Consider the following 21,419-nt stretch of genomic DNA (forward strand, 5'->3'; position numbering starts at 1 on the left):
ATCCATAGTTTCCTAGGCTTAGCAGGCTACTACAGGAAATTTATTCAGGGATTTTCTTCAATAGCAGTGCCACTCACTTCATTGGCTAAGAAGAATGATAAATTAATTTGGAGTGATGAATGTCAGAAGAGCTTTGATACTTTGAAGCAAGCTCTTGTTCAGCGCCAGTTTTAGCCATGCCAGTAGGGCAAGGTAATTTTGTGTTATACACCGATGCCTCTAAGCTCGGTTTAGGCGCAGTTTTGATGCATCATGATCGGGTTATAGCTTATGCATCCAGACAGTTGAAGGTGCATGAGAAGAACTACCCGACTCATGATCTTGAGTTAGCTGCTGTTGTCTTTGCGTTGAAGATTTTGAGACACTACTTGTACGGCGAGAAATGCCAGATATTTACTGATCACAAGAGTCTCAAGTATTTCTTCACGCACAAAGAACTGAATATGAGATAAATACGGTGGTTAGAGTTAGTGAAAGACTACGATTGCGAGATTAGTTATCATCCGGGGAAAGCTGATGTTGTGGCAAATGCCTTGAGCAGAAAAGTTGCAGTCGTAGCACAATTGTCAGTGCAAAGATCTCTTCAATCAGAGATTCAGAGATTTGTTCTAGAGGTTTATCCCAGGGGCATAGCTCCTAAGCTGTCTAATCTGATAGTACAGTCTTCTTTGCTAGACTGTATCCGTGCAGGTCAGTCTTCACATGAGCTGTTACAGAAATGGAGACTGAAGGATGAGGCCAAGGGAAGTATGCTCTACACAGTGTCTGATGGTATTGTAAAATACAGAGGAAGGATGTGGGTGCGTAGTGTTGATTCGATCAGAGAGAATATTCTGACAGAGGCACATGCATCTTCGTACTCCATTCATCCGGGAGGTACCGAGATGTACAAGGATTTGCAGATTCTGTATTGGTGGCCAGGTATGAACAGAGACATCCGCCAATTTGTGTCTGAATGTCTCACTTTTCAGCAGGTGGAGGCAGAGCATCAGAGGCCAGTAGGGATGCTTAAGCCACTCCCTATCCCCGAGTGGAAGTGGTAGAATATCACCATGGACTTCGTTGTTTGTTTACCGAGGTCAGTCAGAGGATCCAATGCCATTTGGGTTATAGTGGATCGACTTACTAAGTCGGCACACTTCTTGTCAGTGAAGATGACTTTCTCCATGACGCAGTATGCAGAGCTTTACATCAAGAAGATAGTTCGATTGCACGGGATCCCAGTTTCTATTGTGTCCGACAGAGACCCGAGGTTCATATCGTCCTTTTGGAAGAGTTTACACGTAGCCATGGGGACGAGGTTGCTTTTCAATATAGTACTCCACCCTCAGACAGATGGACAGTCTGAGCGAGTGATTCAGATTTTGGAGGACTTATTGCGAGCCTGTGTGATCGATTTCCATGGGAATTGGGAATCGAAGCTACCTTTTGTGAAGTTTACCTACAACAACAGTTTCCAATCATCTAAAGATATGCCTCCCATGAGGCATTGTATGGAATGAAGTGCAGATCGCCGATTCATTGGGATAAAATCAGTGAGAGATCAGAACTTGGTCCAAAGATCGTTCAGCAGACTGCAGAGGTGGTGGTCAAGATTCGAGACAGGATGAAGATCGTACAGAGTCGTCAAAAGAGTTATGCTGACAAGTGAAGAAGGCATCTAGAGTTTGCCGTAGGTGATCACGTTTTTGTAAAGATAGCACATATGAAGGGTGTTAGGAGATTTGGGAAGTGAGGCAAGCTCAGTCCGAGATTTATTGGGTCGTTTGAGATTCTTGACAAGGTAGGGACACTAGCTTATCGTGTAGCCCTACCGCCGAATCTGACCGGTGTACACAATGTGTTCCAGCCAGGGACCAATCCATCCGTTAAAGCATGAATGGAGATCTCATGTATGTGGTAGTGGACTTTTCCTGCCAGCCCAGTACTGTAGTTTAGTCTGGTCAGGCATTTTATGTATGGGTCACTTGCTTTGAACATATCTCTACGCAAAATTATGTTATGTATGCTCTAGTATATATGCAGCAAGCATGTTTATGAAAAGTTTTATGATGACAGCTCGTCTATATTTATGCTACCACGTTCAAGTTTCAAGTTTGTATGCTCTATTTTAAAGATGCATATGGTTTTATTATGTATTACTTGTTATATCCAGTTTAAGCATGTTGAATCTTTAGACTCACTAGACTTGATCGATGGAGGTGAGGATGAATACGAGGAAACGAGGGGTGGGGACTAGTGAGCTGTCTTGGACAGAGCAGGAGGCTAAACCCGAGGACCGCCAATGTTTTAAGACTTGATGCATCACACTTTTAATACTCTGATTTCACGTTTTGGTTTACGGTGTTTAAACAAGTATTTTTCTTTAGCAAACCTTAATTGTGATCTATTTTATTGCAAATATTTTTGGATGGACAGTTTATTGACGCTCAAAATCTGAAAGTTATTTTTATATAAGAAAATTTTTAATTTTTCCACAAATTTAAAATAGTTAAATGTACGGTAAGTTACAGTTGACACACGATCTCAAGGAACACATTCAAACTGCAAACGGATACAATTATTGAATCTCACTGTATGATCAATTTCCCGTTTATAAATAGAAGATCAGTGAAGACCAATAATCTACAAGTGTGTGAAGATACAGAGAAAATGGGCACACATATCGCATATTAGCTTACAAGAAGCAATCCAACCAGAGTGAACACTTCATCGTGTTTCAGCTTAGATTAGAAGCACAATTCCCTCAGTGTGTGAGAACACTTTTGTATTGTACTCAGAGATCAGTTCTCACATACACACACACCACCACTCAAATATAGTCTTGCACAAAGACAATAAACTTGTGTATGTAGTATTTGACACACAAACATTAAACAAGTGTTGACTGGAATTTGCTGCCTTCAGTCTAGTCTAGGAGTTCAGTTAGACAGTGGGTAAGTCCTAAGCTGGTGGGTTTGTACAAGATGTTGTATAAATCAAAGTCTTCTAGTGGATCCAACTCGAGGTGGTAGAAGTGGTGACGTAGGAGCAGTTAAAATCTCCAAACATCCATAAACATATCTTGTGTACTCTAACTGTTAACCCCTAGTTTTAAACTGATTTGATCAGTTAGAGCATCCGTCAGTTCAGTTTTCACCATAACTGAACTGATATATGCCAAAATCGTTTCTCTTATTTTCAGTTATTCAGTTACACATGATATAAAATATATCAGTGTTTCTTAACGAATGATTATTTCGAGTGTTTTTCGCTTGTTTAATACCAAACTCGATCAAATTCATCGGTGTATACATTCTTAGAACACGAGCTATTGCAGCTCTTGGAGAATATTGTGTTTGAAACACCTCAAAGTGCTCAGCACACGATCCTTCTATAATAAGCCAACTGATCAATCAAAGAATTCATCTGACAAGCACTATGGAAATCAAAAGGATCATCATAGAAGATAGCGCTTAGAGGATAAATTTTGTACAATTCAGTTGTATTTTTTAATATGATTAATGAATTCAGTATTTTGTCTCAAGTGGCATAATTTTTTCAAACACCAAAAAAGGAGAAATTGTAGAACATTTTATGTTGTGATGATTTAGCAAAGCTGCTGATCAAACGGATAATTATAGTCCGTACCATCAGTCAGTGATTCCCAACAAAATGACAGAATTCATGCGCACTACCAGAATATGTCAGAAAAGACGATGACATGTCAACGACAACATCTATTTTTCGAAAGTAATATATGATTTAAAAAGATAACTGTTGCAGATGAATTCTATAAGCAGATCAGTTAGATGATATTTTAAAAAACTCACTCTATGAAATTCTGAATTATCTGATCTATTGTATTTCCTCGAAAAACATTTCTACTAATTAAACCGATAAAATCAAGCACACACGGATAACTTAATATCTTGTCAATTAAGGATCAAAATGAGAGTAGAATATTTTTGTTAGATCTTTGTAATTGACAGTGAGAAGTCTTGCTTTTCATTTTGGTTATGATTGAAGGTTGCTAAGAGTTTCAGTCAGATATTGTTTAAGTTTTGCTGAAGTGAATGATTTCAAATTGCTTGTAACCATCAAAGTCTTTTAATGTAATCATTTCGTGAGAAAGAACGTGTAACGTAAGAACGTTGAAATCTCTAAACATCTAAAAACAAATTTGTGCCAATTTTCTTTTCAGTTTACTTATTTTTACCTTTCGATCAATCTATTTTCACACAGTTTTCATTGTTGACTTACCGAGAACTCAACTGACAAGAACTCAATTCAGTGTTGTTAAACAAACCAAAATATTTGTAAATTGTTGAGAAAATTTTATTCACCTATATCTAAATTATCTTCTATCCTAAAACTTGCATTATATTTCTATATTACATGAGTAAGCTTTTATTTATATATATATATATATATATATATATATATATATATATATATATATATATATATATATATATATATATATATATTTATATTGATAATTTAGAAATGACAGCAATAAATTACTAAAGAATGTGAAGTATACATACATGCATCACCTCATTCTAATTAGGATCGAAAAATCAATATTTCCAATATAATTGTTACATAACAACTATCTAAACTCTGAAAAATATTATCAACAAAAAGCCAAACAAGCACACGCGTGCACAATGCGACTAGTATGGAATAAAAGATTTGGTATTTATTTCAAATGCATGAAACAAATATGAGACGCCAAAAGGTTAGGAGTGAGCCTCATGTTATACCGTTTCACGGATCTTTAATATGTGAGACCGATCAACCCTATCCATATTCACAATAAAAAATAATACTCTTAGCATAAAATATAATATTTTTTCATGGATAACCCAAATAAGAGATCCGTCTCACGAATACGACTCGTGAGACCGTCTCACACAAGTTTTTGCCAAAGATTAGATACGTCTCCAACATATATCGTACTTAGCCCCAAGCAACGACTTTGTTAGAATCAGAAGTGCAAAATGAGGCCGAAATTTAGAAAATTAAAATTAAATTTCTAAACATCATAAAGATTACAGAACAATTTACATTACATTAATAAAGCTACAGCTGGATACTAATTACTAATTTCGTTCTCATTTTCCATTGAATTGGTAACGAGTCTATTGAATTGGCCATGCCCAACTTTTATTTGTTCCTCAAAACAAAATTTCCGTCCGTCCTATGGACCTGCTAGCTAGAAAATAACGAATGCATACCTCTAATGTTATACCAGTTAAACAACTGTAAACAGGCATAAGATTTGACGAGAAATAAGCTCGGCATTATGATTTTACATCTCTTATCGATGAAATTCTCTAGGTCTTGTACTCATCAACATGCATCCACTTCGTAGTTGACCACTTATTCCCTTTGATAACAGGGCAACCTCCTGGAATAATTAGAAATGTGAAAAAGATTAAAAGTCAATTTTATGCAGTTATTTCTTCTAAAGCCTTCTTTTATGTTTTTTCATTGCGGGAGAGAAGATAATCGTGGTGGAAGATTAACTAAATGAAAACTTGATGCGTATTTGCAAGTGGAGATGAACACTTGCCATGCAAGCTTGATGGATCTAAAGTGGCATCGGGGCGCATACTCCAGAAAAGCAATGCATCACCCATTTTTGGTTTCACGGCAAGGCCTCTCCGAGCACATTCTGACATCTCATTCCATCCTGGTACAGCACTGAAATTGCCCTTTGCAGCAGGAAAAATTGTCTCACCCCCATCTTCAACATCTGACCTGCATTTGTGATGAAAAGGCAGAGATAGAAAGTCACATTATCTCACCTCGATGAAAGTTAATGTGAGTGAAAATATATAATTAAGGGAGTAAAACCCTTACAAATACATAAGAACAGTGGCTATCCGCTGACCCCCATTTTTTGTATTGAATTCATCGAGAAAGTAATCATAATGAGGTTCATATTTTTGTCCAACTTCATAGTGCAGAACTTGTAGACCTTCTCCATGTTCTGCAAAGACAGTCTAAGCATAATAAGATAACCGTATGTAGGAATTATTTTTAACAGTTTCACAGAATAGAAACACAGAATAGAAAGCTTTTGAAGACCGAAGACCTGCATCTCATGCAGAAAAGATGAACCTTGTACTGGATAACAGTAAGACAACAGCATCCCAAATATTGATTTGCAAGTATTGACTAGAGGTGCACACAGATCGAGCTTCTGAACTTTCGAGTCGATTCAAATACTATTTGATTAACATTGCGAAATCGAAACTCAATCATCAATAATTTTTTACTTGAATTTGAACAAGAATTGTTTTGTTCAATAGCTAGCTCCTTGAGAATTTTAATATTTTAATAAATATTTTATAAATGTACTGAAAATTACACGAGCTCACAAACTTGGCCCTGACTTTGAGTATTTGAGCATATGTTTAACAAAGCTCGATAAGCAAGTTCGAACCAAACAAATCAATCTAGAATTCAAAATTTAAGTCGAGTCGAACTTGAGCCCAAAATTGTTCTGTTTTTGAGCTATGAGCCGGCTTAAAAAATTTGAGTTTAAAGATTGAATTATAAAACAGAGGCTAGTATTTGGCTTCATTTGGTTCATTTAGATCCCTAATATTGAAGCAAAGGAAAAATGAAAATATAGGACGGACTAAAAGACAGGCATCAATGACACACACACGAAAAACAACAAATTAAACCCATTTATCCTTGGAAGTGATTCCATCCCAAAACTGGCATTACTCACAACAATCAGTTGTAGAGTGAACAATCTACATTCAAAGTATAATAACAACAAAGTAATAACACCAGTATTCTATCATATCAGGGTATTGTTTTTCCATAGTCAAGCACAAATTAATCAGCTACCATGCATGATTACCTCTTTTGTTTTAGAAGATTTGTTTCTGTGAGTAAAAGAATACAATTAAACAAAATTATTGGGTTTTTACAATCACTAACTTTGGGTGTTCAAAAACAAATGGAGGGAGGATACAATTACTATTTCCTTCTCATACAAACTTTAGACAACCATAAAACTTAATCCATAAACGCAATGAATATAATCTATCATCAAACTTTCACTTCAAAAGTGATCTCAAAATGCAACCAAAACGAGGCTTCTCAGTTTAAATTTCTCAAATTTTGTCAGAGAAATATGACATCAGGAGAGAGGAACTTTTTCATGAAACAAACATTGAAATGATGCAGAAAAAATATTTGAAAAGTCCCATACCTGCAGGGATGAATGTGTAATCTGCTATTCTTTTTTCAATAGTTCTGATGATTTTATCTTGCCCTCTCCTCAAAAACATTCCAGAGCTTGTACGAACCCTGAAAGACGATGATTACAGTTTTAGATATTCAAGATAAGAATAAGAGAGAAAACCAAAGTTCTCAATAGTAGAATAATATTAATTTCAATAAAATTAAACATACCTGCTATCTTTACTTTTGCCAGTCTTGCTATCGACAACTGTTGACTTTTTCATGTGAGGTCTTGCAAAATTTATCAGGTACTCACATTCCTCTTTACTCTGCCAATACATGATTAAATAAACCACATACAGTTATCTTAAACTAAATTACAAAAATTTTGGCAAAAGAAACAAGTCTACCAAATTATTTTTTAAATAATCCAAAGCTCGGATTTTCCGTCATTCGCGAGCATAACAATATGCAAATTCATACACACTATTTTCAAATTATGTGGAAACATAAATGCAAGTACGCCACCAAGGGTGCCCGCAGAAATAGACATTAGATTACATGAAACAGAAGCTGCACTTTCACTAATTCGCTTATGGGTACTTGAAAACAAAATTGCTACAGGGGTGCACAAACCCTTCAGTCTTCTTCAGATAAAAAAATCAGTTCACGTTAATTGAATCTAGGGTAAATACAGCTGGTATGACAATATAGATCCATCAACAATATAATGCGGCAAGAACCACAACCATCTGATCTTCGATTAATTTGAAAATGAACAAGAAATAAGGTTAGTTCGGGTCTCCTATCCATTCACCGAATCCCACAGTCGAGTCGATATGCATAGAATCGACCAAATAAAAAGAGGACCAAATAGTTCTATAGTTCTAATCAAGAAATCAATATTTGAAAGAAAAAATGGCAACACCAGAATTGAAGTAGATAGTTAGTTCACATTATCCAAAAGAAAACAAAAGGCAATCATTCTAACAACGACAGGCACACAACCAAAACTGACCAAGAAATTATGATAGATGGAAGCCCTGGGCTCCCAAGAAAGAACCTCCGTCCACTGTTCTCCTCTCTTGCCTAATCCTCCCCACTCATCTCTTCCCCTACAACCAAAAAAAAACAAAAAATTCAACAACAGACATTGACAAGAAAAAGGTGCTTGAAACACAAAATAAATTACATTTCTATCGTCAGGCGCTTAAATTTGATATGATCGGCGACGAGCGGGGAGTCTCCGTCGGAACCGATGGGGAGAGACAAAATTCCGAGGCCCAGCAGCATTATTAACACCACAGACAGCATTAATAGCATAGAAAGCACCAAAACCACCGTAGATCGCTTCCTCTGATGCCGACTGCCCCTCCCCTTGGCCATTTCGATTGAATAATCGAATTTTATTCAATCCTCGGTGTAAGAATTTTATCCAACCAAAAGGACAAACTTAATTTCGATCTGTAAGGGTTTTGGGTTGGTATCGAACGTAGATTGATTCCTGACTCCTGAGGAAGCAAGGATGTGGAAAAGTAGAACGAGGTTTTGTAAATGCAAAATTTTTTTTTTTTTTTTGACTATTTAAATGCAAATTATCTATAGTCGGTGAAAGGGTCGAAATGATACTCTAATTTAATATTTAGATTTTAATAATATTTTAATTAGTCGATATTAGGTATTGAAATTAAAATAAACTCTCGTAACAATTACTTAAAAATTGACTTTTTTATTCATATATTTTTTATATCAAATTTTTGTAACTTTGGAACCCGTGACATCTATTTTTAGTGTGATATGGATAAATCAAAAAAGTCCACCCAATAAATTGCAAACTACACTCATCACGTAATCACACTTATGGGGACCCGAACTTAATTCAATTCTTAATCACTTTCTGGAAATAATTAATCAATTATAATAAACAGGGTCTAAATTAAATTTTTTTTTTAACATACGAGAGTACGCAGCATATGAAATAAGTCTTAGCTCATTTACAAGATCACTAATCAGATCTAAGTACAAGTCATGTACAACAAGAAATCATAATAACTATTGTTTCTTCACTACATCTCAGGTGATATAACAGATATACTCCTCAGTCCGGATCTCCACGCTAACTGTCTTCTCTCATCCTCTTCTTGACCCTGATCCAGCCCCACCTGTTGTCATACACACATACAAAACAAGACAACAGCCGGATAACTCCGGTGAGAATAAATCCCAGTATAAACAATGTACACATGCGATCATATAAAACATATACAAAAGCATATAATAAATATTCATAAAACACGTATCAAATCAGAAACATAAATCAATATCAAGCAATGAATCACACTCAGACTCCGACTCGACTCAAACAACGCGTCGTCTCAGACTCGACTCAACTCTAACCTAGGAATCCCGATGTCTGGATATTAATAATTATATCGAATCTCAGTCGGTAGGAATTAATCCACCCTAAACGGCATCGATTTAATTCATACATCCAGTGTCTGGGCGAAACAGCCGCAGAATTGACGAATCAGTCAAGAATTAAGCGAATCAGCCAGTAACTAGACGAATCAGCCATTAATTAAGCGAATCAGCCAATAGCTAGGCGAATCGGCCGATAGCTAGACGAATCAGTCGGTGACTAGGTGAATCAACCATTGACTAAACGAATCAGTAGTCAATACATGCAGTGGCTATAAATCAATAGACTACAAACATCAATCTCATCAATTACAAATATCAATGCAATAAACTAAGTATGTGATTTAGGGAAACTCGAGTCAAACCTCACTCGAGTTGTGCAATCCCAACACAACATTAATTTATACCTTTCTTTCTGATACTCTGACTCTGTCGAAGTCTCGAACTCAAAGCTTGTCAATACTCAATATGACAATAACAATATCGAGGGTACGGTATCAATACACCACTCAATCAATACTGGATATAATCAGAATTCAATCAAAATTCTGTTTCAACAACATAATGTCATAATTTCAATATATCCAGTACTACCATATCAGTCAGATATCATCAATTCTCATATCTCATAATCGATAACAATTCAATTCTGATATCAATTGACTCCAAAACTATTCCGAAAATCATAACGATTTCATATGGTATTTGTTCTTCACTCCGATTTCAATTATACGATGTCTAACTTGACAAAAACATCATATATGAATAATATCAGATTCTGACAATACCATAATTTCAGAACATATTAAAATGTAGCAAAACTTACGTCCAGTTGTAGCCTACGTAGATAGGAACTCAATACCGAAGTCGGATTCAAAATCGGACGGACGGATTTCTCACAAAAGGCGTAGGGATTTTCAACCTTTTTTCAGAAACATTTTCTCGATTTTCTTTTCGTTTCTTTCCTTCTGAACAATGAAGGATTCGTGTGTATATATATATATATACATCCACGTACATGCAAGAGGACGAGTGGCTCATTCCGCCTATTACACGTCTCGCGCATATGCGCGACATCATCGGCGCATATGCGCGAGGCCTACTGGTCTCGGTACTCGGCTTCTCAGCAGCTCGCGCATATGCGCGAGGCTACTGTTCCTCGCACATTTTCATGCATTTTCTCGTCTTTCTCAGTCCGATCCTTTCCGTCTATAATCATAATCATATCAATTATCCCCAAATCATTTCAGATTAATAGGATAAAATTCTCGGGCCTTACAACACTAAGCAAGCTTTATACAACAAACTCAAAGTTGATATGGCAGACAACGAGGGATTGAAGCCCTAATCACTTGGTAGGAGTCGTCGTACTTTAACATTGAAGCTACTCATCGAAACAATATTTTTTATATTATGTCATCACTTTATTGTCTCATATCGATATTTTTCAGTAACGTGAAGTCTCGGTCGAAACACTACAAGTTAAAAAAAATAAAGTCATGTTACATGACACGCTGTATTTTGACTACTTCAATAGCCAAAACCCAAAATAGAATTATTTATCGCTTTAATAATATTTTATTAAATTTATTAAACCTTGCTTGGGATAGCTCCCATTATAAACGCTTTGAAACCCTTTATTATAAGCTCATAAATTATTTACTAATTTTTTACTCGTAGAACGATTTATTAAAATAGAACCTATAAGTTATTTAATTTTAATTTTTTTTAAAAAAACACCGTCTTACTACCAAACGGTGCATAAAATTAGGCGTTTTTGCAAAAAAGAAAAAAACAATAATCATTCTGAGATAAGAATAAAAGTAAATTATAATAAGATATAATATTGAATTGGCCAAAAAATGGATAATTTGGTAAGCTATTGTTTGATAATTGTTCGATAAAATTTAGAAGTGCAATTCAAATTTGAATAAATTATTGGTAAGTGATTAAGTCTAACACTCGGAATTATTTTCAAAATCAACAATTTCAGTAAATTAAATAAACTAGTTAATTTATCAAATTTAGAAGTGAAAGAAAATGTGAAAAAATGACAATTTGTTGTGAAGTTTTCTGCTCGAACCTTACTTAAACAAGCGGTATTTTAAAGTAAGTCTCGTTCTGTGGGCGGCCCCAATTTTTGGCAAATACATAGCGAAGAACAAATAATCTATTAAAAATAAAACAGAAAAGGGAAATATTGATTGTATTCTTTTATTTATTCTCCACTCATTAATTTGTGTGAAAAATTTCATAAATTTGTGTTTGAATGAATTATTTGGATTTTAAGAAGTATTTGAGTGAATGCTTTAAAATTCTTCCATGTTAAAATAAATTTAAAATTCTTCACGATTACTTAAAAAAAATAATTATTTGAGATTTGAAATTTATTGTCAAATAAATTTTCTCAACAAACAATTGAATTTTTTATTCTAAATTTAAAATTCATAGATTCAAATTCATTTATCCAAATACAACTTAAAGTTTTTAAGTTATTTAGGTTTTAGATTTAATTCTATAATGGTATTTTACGTGTTGCATTTATTTAAAATATAGTTTCTTACATATTTATATGAAATAAATATATTTTAATGGTTTTATATAATATTTGATTGTGTGAGGCCGAACGTACGTCGCTTTAACAAAAGTTATATATAGTGGTAACAGTTTCTAATAACTTAAATTGTACAGTAGTTCAAACATTACGTTTCGATTATTATGTCAAACAAAGACAATATTTGCACCCCAATATTCTATCTCTCAGTAATTGCACTACTTGTAATCAATGAGAATGGAAATCGTGACCTTAACTCTGATATCAATCGTAGGACCAAGCCTTTGCTGTTTTAAAAAAAAACTATAGTTTATGATAACGATGTAATTCTAATATTATAAATAGTATAATAGCTCAAGAATCAGATTGACATGCTAAGAGAGAGTTATTATACCCCAATAGATTGAATTGTGTTTTTTTAATAATTTTTATTTTATTCTTGTTTATGTTTCTCTAATCATTTACCAGCAATTTATTTTGATTTTAATTAGGTGAATTAAAGTTCAAATAGTTGAAAATAAGAGATTTAGTGCTGAAAATAAGAGTTGTAAATATTGAAAATTAATCTGTGATAGTGTATGTAATAATGTTTTTATTTTCAGATTATTTTCAAAGAAATTCTATAAATATGTCTCTCAATTTGTGAGGAAAAACAAAATTGAGTAGAATTTTTTTTTTTTTATAAAGGATGTAGTTTAATATATTTTGTAAGTTTGAGATTTTTTCTTTTTATCTTAAATTTTTATTTTTAACACGTTATCAACATGATACTTGAAGGTTTGGTTCTCCATATTTATCCAAGCTCCAAAAAATAAAAAAAATAAGAATATTCAAAAGTAAAAATATTTATTTTATTGCTTATTTATTTTATTGTGTATATATTTAATATATAATATCATGTTATTATTTCACTACCACTTTCCAATTTTGATCTAAACCCGATCAATTCTTTATTTTTCACTAGGGATATAAACGATCCAAACCAAACCAAGCAGTAGCTTGGTTTGTTTAAAACTGTTTGAGGCTCGAGCTCGATTCGAGCTTCTATTATCAGGGTCGAGCTTGGTTTTGTAATGAAATTACTGAGCTCGTTAAAAGCTCGAGCTCGGCTCGTTAAAAGCTCGTTTAGCATGTTATTCAAGCCAGGCTCGAGCTTGATTCATTAATAGCTCGTTTAACATGTTTAACAAGCCTGGATTGAGCTCGTCTCGTTTTCGAGCTCGATAAGCATAGAATTGAGCTCGAGTTTGAGTTTGAATCGAGCTTGTTAAAAATTAAATATATCTTCTATAAACTAATTTTAAATCAGACATAAAAATGTAAATTCATTCATAAATAACCAAAACGACACAAATAAGAGCTAAAAAAAAACATAAATAAGTATATTACTGAACATTCCAAAATCATGTTTGCGAGCCACCTAAACGAGCCGATCTCGAGCTCGAGATCGCAAGCCTATTATCAAACATGTTTGCGAGCTCACGAGCCGAATATCCTTAAGCTTGAGCTTGGTTTGATTAAATTTTCGAGCTCAAAATCGAGCTTGGGCTTGGTTTGATATGATTAACAAACAAACTCAAACGAGTTTTTTATCGAGTCGAGTTTCGAATAGCTCGCAAACCGTTTGGTCCATTTACATCCCTATTTTTCACTAATCGATTGGTGAAAGTTAGGCGGTCCCTAATCTATATTATTATATTAAGTATGAGGCCCTAATAATAATCGTTCTATGAGGACACCAACTTTCTTTCCTGTTTTACCCTTTTTAATTTTTTATATTTACTATTTACTATTTAATTATAGTTGAGCCCCTAATAATAACCGTTCTATGAACACCAACTTTTTTTCCTATTTTACCCTTTCTCATTTTTTTATATTATATTTTTTCTTAACAAATAATATTATATTTACCGTCGTAAGGAAACTGCTTACGTGAAAAATAATATTATTTTTTCTCCAAACTAGCCATCGTGAAAAATAAACTCTCTTCTTTATATCGTGACGTCATTATATTATAATATCATGAATATTTAATATATTAACCACATATATTCAGGACACACGCATGTACCACGATTAATAGTTCTTATTAATTATTAGGCTTAGGCCCATATAATCATTAATTATTCATAGGCTCTCTTGTTTGCTCAACACCTTCCAAACAAATTAAATAGCGGTGTAGTACGGGTCCCTATATTTTGTACGATCCAGTCCATGAGCCGACCATATTCGTCGCCACGGCCTACTGCCAACGTTCACAATTGCGAGAAGCTTCACCGAGCTTTGGCCGAGTGCCACCGTCGGATCCCGGCGGGGCCATCTCGTCAATCTGCGTGCCGCCACCTGAACCACTCCCTTGCCGAATGCTTAGTGGCAGTGGTCTGCCCCGAGGAGTTCGAGGCTGTCCGTTCTCTCTGCTCCAGCGGCGGAACTGCAATCAAACGCCGCCAGTGCCACAGAGCACAGCTCGAGCTCTCGACATGCTTATCCGCTCATCAAAAGAAAACTTAAAACTATCTGGTTCTGTAACTTGGATCCATCAAGGCCAGAATTTTCTCATTGTTATTGTCAACTGGCGACACGGAAAGCTCAAGCCGTACGCCGTCGTGTGGATCGATTCCAAGAACAAGTGCTCCTCCCGCGTGGACGACGAAGGAGACACCTCTCCCTACTGGGATCAGAAGCTCACCATCCCCTTCGACTCATCCATAGAGGACTCCACCCTCTACATAGACATCGTCCACGCCGACGCCGATGAGGGTACCAAGCCTCTCATCGGCTCCGCCAAGCTGCACCTCCGCGACGTCGTCGATGATGTCGATTTTGGTTACCCGGCAGATCGGAAGCTCGAGCTGAAGCGCCTGCGCCCATCCGGCCGGCCACATGGTAAGCTTGAGGTCAAAGTCAGCGTACGCGAACCACGCTACCGTCCGGCACCGGATCCTTATCAGCCGCCGCCGTACGGCGTGCCTCCGCCCGGGTCGAGGGACTTCGCACCCGCACCACCATATGGAAATCCATTCGGTGCGCCACCCCCACCCGATTATGGTCAACAGACAGGATACCCGGGCTACGGTCAGCCGAGCTATGGACAGCCCACGGGTTACGGGCAGCCAGCGGTTTATGGGCAGTCCATAAGCGAATTAGTGAAAGTGCAGCTTCTGTTTCATGTAATCTAATGTCTATTTCTGCGGGCACCCTTGGTGGCGTACTTGCATTTATGTTTCCACATAATTTGAAAATAGTGTGTATGAATTTGCATATTGTTATGCTCGCGAATGACGGAAAATCCGAGCTTTGGATTATTTAAAAAATAATTTGGTAGACTTGTTTCTTTTGCCAAAATTTTTGTAATTTAGTTTAAGATAACTGTATGTGGTTTATTTAATCATGTATTGGCAGAGTAAAGAGGAATGTGAGTACCTGATAAATTTTGCAAGACCTCACATGAAAAAGTCAACAGTTGTCGATAGCAAGACTGGCAAAAGTAAAGATAGCAGGTATGTTTAATTTTATTGAAATTAATATTATTCTACTATTGAGAACTTTGGTTTTCTCTCTTATTCTTATCTTGAATATCTAAAACTGTAATCATCTTGTCTTTCAGGGTTCGTACAAGCTCTGGAATGTTTTTGAGGAGAGGGCAAGATAAAATCATCAGAACTATTGAAAAAAGAATAGCAGATTACACATTCATCCCTGCAGGTATGGGACTTTTCAAATATTTTTTCTGCATCATTTCAATGTTTGTTTCATGAAAAAGTTCCTCTCTCCTGATGTCATATTTCTCTGACAAAATTTGAGAAATTTAAACTGAGAAGCCTCGTTTTGGTTGCATTTTGAGATCACTTTTGAAGTGAAAGTTTGATGATAGATTATATTGATTGCGTTTATGGATTAAGTTTTATGGTTGTCTAAAGTTTGTATGAGAAGGAAATAGTAATTGTATCCTCCCTCCATTTGTTTTTGAACACCCAAAGTTAGTGATTGTAAAAACTCAATAATTTTGTTTAATTGTATTCTTTTACTCACAGAAACAAATCTTCTAAAACAAAAGAGGTAATCATGCATGGTAGCTGATTAATTTGTGCTTGACTATGGAAAAACAATACCCTGATAATTGATATGATAGAATACTGGTGTTATTACTTTGTTGTTATTATACTTTGAATGTAGATTGTTCACTCTACAACTGATTGTTGTGAGTAATGCCAGTTTTGGGATGGAACCACTTCCAAGGATAAATGGGTTTAATTTGTTGTTTTTCGTGTGTGTGTCATTGATGCCTGTCTTTTAGTCCGTCCTATATTTTCATTTTTCCTTTGCTTCAATATTAGGGATCTAAATGTACCAAATGAAGCCAAATACTAGCCTCTGTTTTATAATTCAATCTTTGAACTCAAATTTTTTAAGGCGGCTCATAGCTCAAAAACAGAACAATTTTGGGCTCAAGTTCGACTCGACTTAAATTTTGAATTCTAGATTGATTTGTTTGGTTCGAACTTGCTTATCGAGCTTTGTTAAACATATGCTCAAATACTCAAAGTCAGGGCCAAGTTTGTGAGCTCGTGTAATTTTCAGTACATTTATAAAATATTTATTAAAATATTAAAATTCTCAAGGAGCTAGCTATTGAACAAAACAATTCTTGTTCAAATTCAAGTAAAAAATTATTGATGATTGAGTTTCGATTTCGCAATGTTAATCAAATAGTATTTGAATCGACTCGAAAGTTCAGAAGCTCGATCTGTGTGCACCTCTAGTCAATACTTGCAAATCAATATTTGGGATGCTGTTGTCTTACTGTTATCCAGTACAAGGTTCATCTTTTCTGCATGAGATGCAGGTCTTCGGTCTTCAAAAGCTTTCTATTCTGTGTTTCTATTCTGTGAAACTGTTAAAAATAATTCCTACAAACGGTTATCTTATTATGCTTAGACTGTCTTTGCAGAACATGGAGAAGGTCTACAAGTTCTGCACTATGAAGTTGGACAAAAATATGAACCTCATTATGATTACTTTCTCGATGAATTCAATACAAAAAATGGGGGTCAGCGGATAGCCACTGTTCTTATGTATTTGTAAGGGTTTTACTCCCTTAATTATATATTTTCACTCACATTAACTTTCATCGAGGTGAGATAATGTGACTTTCTATCTCTGCCTTTTCATCAAATGCAGGTCAGATGTTGAAGATGGGGGTGAGACAATTTTTCCTGCTGCAAAGGGCAATTTCAGTGCTGTACCAGGATGGAATGAGATGTCAGAATGTGCTCGGAGAGGCCTTGCCGTGAAACCAAAAATGGGTGATGCATTGCTTTTCTGGAGTATGCGCCCCGATGCCACTTTAGATCCATCAAGCTTGCATGGCAAGTGTTCATCTCCACTTGCAAATACGCATCAAGTTTTCATTTAGTTAATCTTCCACCACGATTATCTTCTCTCCCGCAATGAAAAAACATAAAAGAAGGCTTTAGAAGAAATAACTGCATAAAATTGACTTTTAATCTTTTTCACATTTCTAATTATTCCAGGAGGTTGCCCTGTTATCAAAGGGAATAAGTGGTCAACTACGAAGTGGATGCATGTTGATGAGTACAAGACCTAGAGAATTTCATCGATAAGAGATGTAAAATCATAATGCCGAGCTTATTTCTCGTCAAATCTTATGCCTGTTTACAGTTGTTTAACTGGTATAACATTAGAGGTATGCATTCGTTATTTTCTAGCTAGCAGGTCCATAGGACGGACGGAAATTTTGTTTTGAGGAACAAATAAAAGTTGGGCATGGCCAATTCAATAGACTCGTTACCAATTCAATGGAAAATGAGAACGAAATTAGTAATTAGTATCCAGCTGTAGCTTTATTAATGTAATGTAAATTGTTCTGTAATCTTTATGATGTTTAGAAATTTAATTTTAATTTTCTAAATTTCGGCCACATTTTGCACTTCTGATTCTAACAAAGTCGTTGCTTGGGGCTAAGTACGATATATGTTGGAGACGTATCTAATCTTTGGCAAAAACTTGTGTGAGACGGTCTCACGAGTCGTATTCGTGAGACGGATCACTTATTTGGGTTATCCATGAAAAAATATTATATTTTATGCTAAGAGTATTATTTTTTATTGTGAATATGGATAGGGTTGGCCGATTTCATAGATTAAGATCCGTATAACGGTATAACATGAGACTCACTCCTAATCTTTTGGCGTCTCATATTTGTTTCATGCATTTGAAATAAATACCAATCTTTTATTCCATACTAGTCGCATTGTGCACGAGTGTGCTTGTTTGGCGCGTGTGCTTGTTTGGCTTTTTGTTGATAATTTTTTTAGAGTTTAGATAGTTTTTATGTAACAATTATATTGGAAATATTGATTTTTCGATCCTAATTAGAATGAGGTGATGCTTGTATGTATACTTCACATTCTTTAGTAATTTATTGCTCGTCATTTTTAAATTATCAATATATATATATATATATATATATATATATATATATATATAAAAGCTTACTCATGTAATATAGAAATATAATGCAAGTTTTAGGATAGAAGATAAATTTAGATATAGGTTAATAAAATTTTCTCAACAATTTACAAATATTTTGGTTTGTTTAACAACACTGAATTGAGTTTTTGTCAGTTGGGTTCTCGGTAAGTCAACAATGAAAACTGTGAAAATAGATTGACTGAAAGGTAAAAATAGGTAAACTGAAAAGAAAATTGGCACAAATTTGTGTTTAGATGTTTAGAGATTTTAACGCTGTTACGTTACACGTTCCTTTTCACGAAATGATTACACTAAAAGACTTTGATGGTTACAAACAATTTGAAATCATTCACTTCAGCAAAACTTAAACAATATCTGACTGAAACTCTTAGTATCCTTCAGTCATAACCAAAATGAACAACAAGACTTCTCACTCTCAATTACAAAGGTTTAACAAAAATATTCTACTCTCATTTTGATCCTTAATTGACAAGATAATAAGTTATCAGTGTGTGCTTGATTTTATCGGTTTAATTAGTAGAAATGTTTTTCGATGAAATACAATAGATCTATTAATTCAGAATTTAATAGAGTTAGTTTTTTAAAATATCATCTAACTGATCTACTTATAGAATCCATATGCAACAGTCATCTTTTTAAATCATATATCATTTTCAAAAAATAGATGTTGTCGTTGACATGTCATCATCTTTTCTGACATATTCTGGTAGTGCGCATGAATTCTGTCATTTTTTTGGGAATCACTGACTGTTGGTACGGACTATAATTATCCGTTTGATCAGCAGCTTTGCTAAATCATCACAACATAAAATGTTGCTTGTCAGATGAATTCTTTGATTGATTAGTTGGCTTCTTATTGAAGGATCGTGTGTCGCGCACCTTGAAGTGCTTCAAACACAATATTCTCCAAGAGCTGCAATAGCTCGTGTTCTAAGAATATATACACCGATGAATTAGATCAAATTTGGTATTAAACCAAGCGAAAAACACTCGAAATAATCATTCGTTAAGAAACATTAATATATTTTATATCATGTGTAACTGAATAACTGAAAATAAGGGAATTGGTTTTGGCATATATCAGTTCAATTATGGTGAAAACTGAATTGATGGATGCTCTAACTGATCAAATCAGTTTAAAACTAGGGGTTAACAGTTAGAGTATACAAGATATGTTTATGGATGTTTGGAGACTTCAACTACTTCTACGTAACCCCTTCTACCACCTCGGGTAGGATTCACCAGAAGATTTATACAACACCTTGTACAAACCTACCAGCTTAGGGCTTACTCACTGCCTAACTGAACTCCTAGACTAAACTAAAAGCAGGACATTCCAATGTACACTTGTTTAACGTTTGTGTGTCAAAGACTACATACACAAGTTTATTGTTTTTGTGCGAGACTATATTTGAGTGGTAGTGTGTGTGTGTGTATGTGAGAACTGATATCTGAGTACAATACAAAAGTGTTCTCACACACTGAGGGAACTGTGCTTCTATTCTAAGTTGATAACACGATGAATTGTTCCCTCTGGGCGGATTGCTTCTTGTAAGCTAATGCGATATGTGTGCCCATTTTCTCTGTATCTTCACACACTTGTACATTATTGGTTTTCACTGATCTTTTATTTATAAACGGGAAACTGATCGTACAGTGAGATTCAATAATTGTATCCATTGCAGCTTGAATGTGTTCCTTGAGATCCTGTCTCAACTTTTAACGTACGTACTTTTAATTATTTAAAAATTTACGGAAAAATTAAAAATTTTCTTAAATACAAATAACTTTCAGATTTTGATCGTCAATAAAATGTCCATCCAAAATTATTTGCAATAAAATAGATCACAATTAAATTTTGCTAAAGAAAAATACTTGTTTAAACACCGTAAACCAAAACGTGTAATCAGAGTATTAAAAGTGTCATGCATCAAGTCTTAAAACATTGGCGGTCCTCGGGGTTAGCCTCCTGCTCAGTCCAAGCCGGCTCACTGGTCCCCACCCCTCGTCTGCTCGAAATCATCCTCACCTGCATCGATCAAGCCTAGTGAGTCTAAAGACTCAACATGCATAAACTGGATATAACAAGTAATACATAATAAAACCACATTCATCTTTAAAACAGAGCGTACAAACTTGAAACTTGAACGTGGTAGCATAAACATAGACGTGCCGTCATCATAAAACTTTTCATAAACATGTTTGCTGCATACCTACTAGAGCATACATAACATAATTTTGCGTAGAGATATGTTCAAAGTAAGTGACCCATACATAAAAGTGCCTGATCAGACTAAACTACAGTACTGGACTGGCAGGACAAGTCCACTACCACATACATGAGATACCCGTTCATGCTTTAACGGGTGGATTGGTCCCTGATCATGCTTTACCACTTTCCAATCCTGATCTAAACCCGGTCATGCTTTACCGGGGTGGAGATGTCCTCGGATAATTTATCATTTACTTTTTATTGTCATATTAATATATTTAAAACTTAACTAATAAAATACATTGTTATTTTTCTAGTACCACCATATCAAATTTGAAAAATCTTGAATTAGTTGCGCTCAACATTATGTTATATGTCATGGACTCTCGATGTAGAAGTGAAACTTGAGTAATTGATTCTAAGTGAGACCATTAAAGAAAATGGTATCTCATCATCACAAGAAAAGACAAAAGCTATAATATTTTTGCGTCGAAATCTGGATGAAAGATTCAAATGTGAATATCCCAT

General features: G+C 35.0%; 2 protein-coding genes across 5 annotated transcripts; one reads left to right on the forward strand and one right to left on the reverse strand.

The window, feature by feature from the left end:
* Positions 1 to 5,036: 5,036 nt before the first annotated feature.
* LOC140837352 (probable prolyl 4-hydroxylase 3) lies at positions 5,037 to 8,754 on the reverse strand. The gene is made up of 7 exons (XM_073203481.1): positions 8,384 to 8,754; positions 8,210 to 8,306; positions 7,423 to 7,520; positions 7,220 to 7,317; positions 5,851 to 5,980; positions 5,561 to 5,748; positions 5,037 to 5,395 (listed from the first exon to the last, which is right to left on the reverse strand). Exons 1-7 carry the CDS (start codon positions 8,575 to 8,577, stop codon positions 5,322 to 5,324), a joined length of 879 nt encoding a protein of 292 aa, XP_073059582.1. The 5' UTR covers positions 8,578 to 8,754; the 3' UTR covers positions 5,037 to 5,321.
* A 5,599-nt stretch (positions 8,755 to 14,353) lies between these two features.
* On the forward strand, positions 14,354 to 18,113 carry LOC140837354 (probable prolyl 4-hydroxylase 3). Of its 4 annotated transcripts, none has more exons than XM_073203484.1 (6): positions 15,314 to 15,333; positions 15,566 to 15,663; positions 15,771 to 15,868; positions 17,115 to 17,244; positions 17,345 to 17,532; positions 17,698 to 18,113. In XM_073203484.1, exons 2-6 carry the CDS (start codon positions 15,611 to 15,613, stop codon positions 17,769 to 17,771), a joined length of 543 nt encoding a protein of 180 aa, XP_073059585.1. In that variant the 5' UTR covers positions 15,314 to 15,333; positions 15,566 to 15,610; the 3' UTR covers positions 17,772 to 18,113. The 4 variants fall into 4 exon arrangements, with proteins under 4 accessions (XP_073059586.1, XP_073059585.1, XP_073059584.1 ...); XM_073203483.1 differs by lacking the exon at positions 15,314 to 15,333 and having other exon boundaries at positions 15,349 to 15,663; positions 17,698 to 17,782; positions 17,892 to 18,113; XM_073203482.1 differs by lacking the exon at positions 15,314 to 15,333 and having other exon boundaries at positions 15,351 to 15,663.
* The last annotated feature ends 3,306 nt before the right edge of the window (positions 18,114 to 21,419 follow it).

This window comes from Primulina eburnea, chromosome 7 (genome assembly GCF_022965805.1).
Source record: "Primulina eburnea isolate SZY01 chromosome 7, ASM2296580v1, whole genome shotgun sequence".
NCBI classification, from domain to species: Eukaryota; Viridiplantae; Streptophyta; class Magnoliopsida; order Lamiales; family Gesneriaceae; genus Primulina; species Primulina eburnea.

Excerpts from the sequence above, each read along its gene's own strand:
- LOC140837352 (XM_073203481.1), bottom strand. The coding sequence starts at position 8,577 with ATGGCCAAGGGGAGGGGCAGTCGGCATCAGAGGAAGCGATCTACGGTG. Across the intron at positions 8,307-8,383 it reads AAGCGCCTGACGATAGAAAT|GGGAAGAGATGAGTGGGGAG; the intron begins GTAATTTATTTT and ends TTTTGGTTGTAG. Across the intron at positions 5,981-7,219 it reads TTACACATTCATCCCTGCAG|AACATGGAGAAGGTCTACAA; the intron begins GTATGGGACTTT and ends CTGTCTTTGCAG.
- LOC140837354 (XM_073203485.1), top strand. The coding sequence starts at position 14,527 with ATGCTTAGTGGCAGTGGTCTGCCCCGAGGAGTTCGAGGCTGTCCGTTC.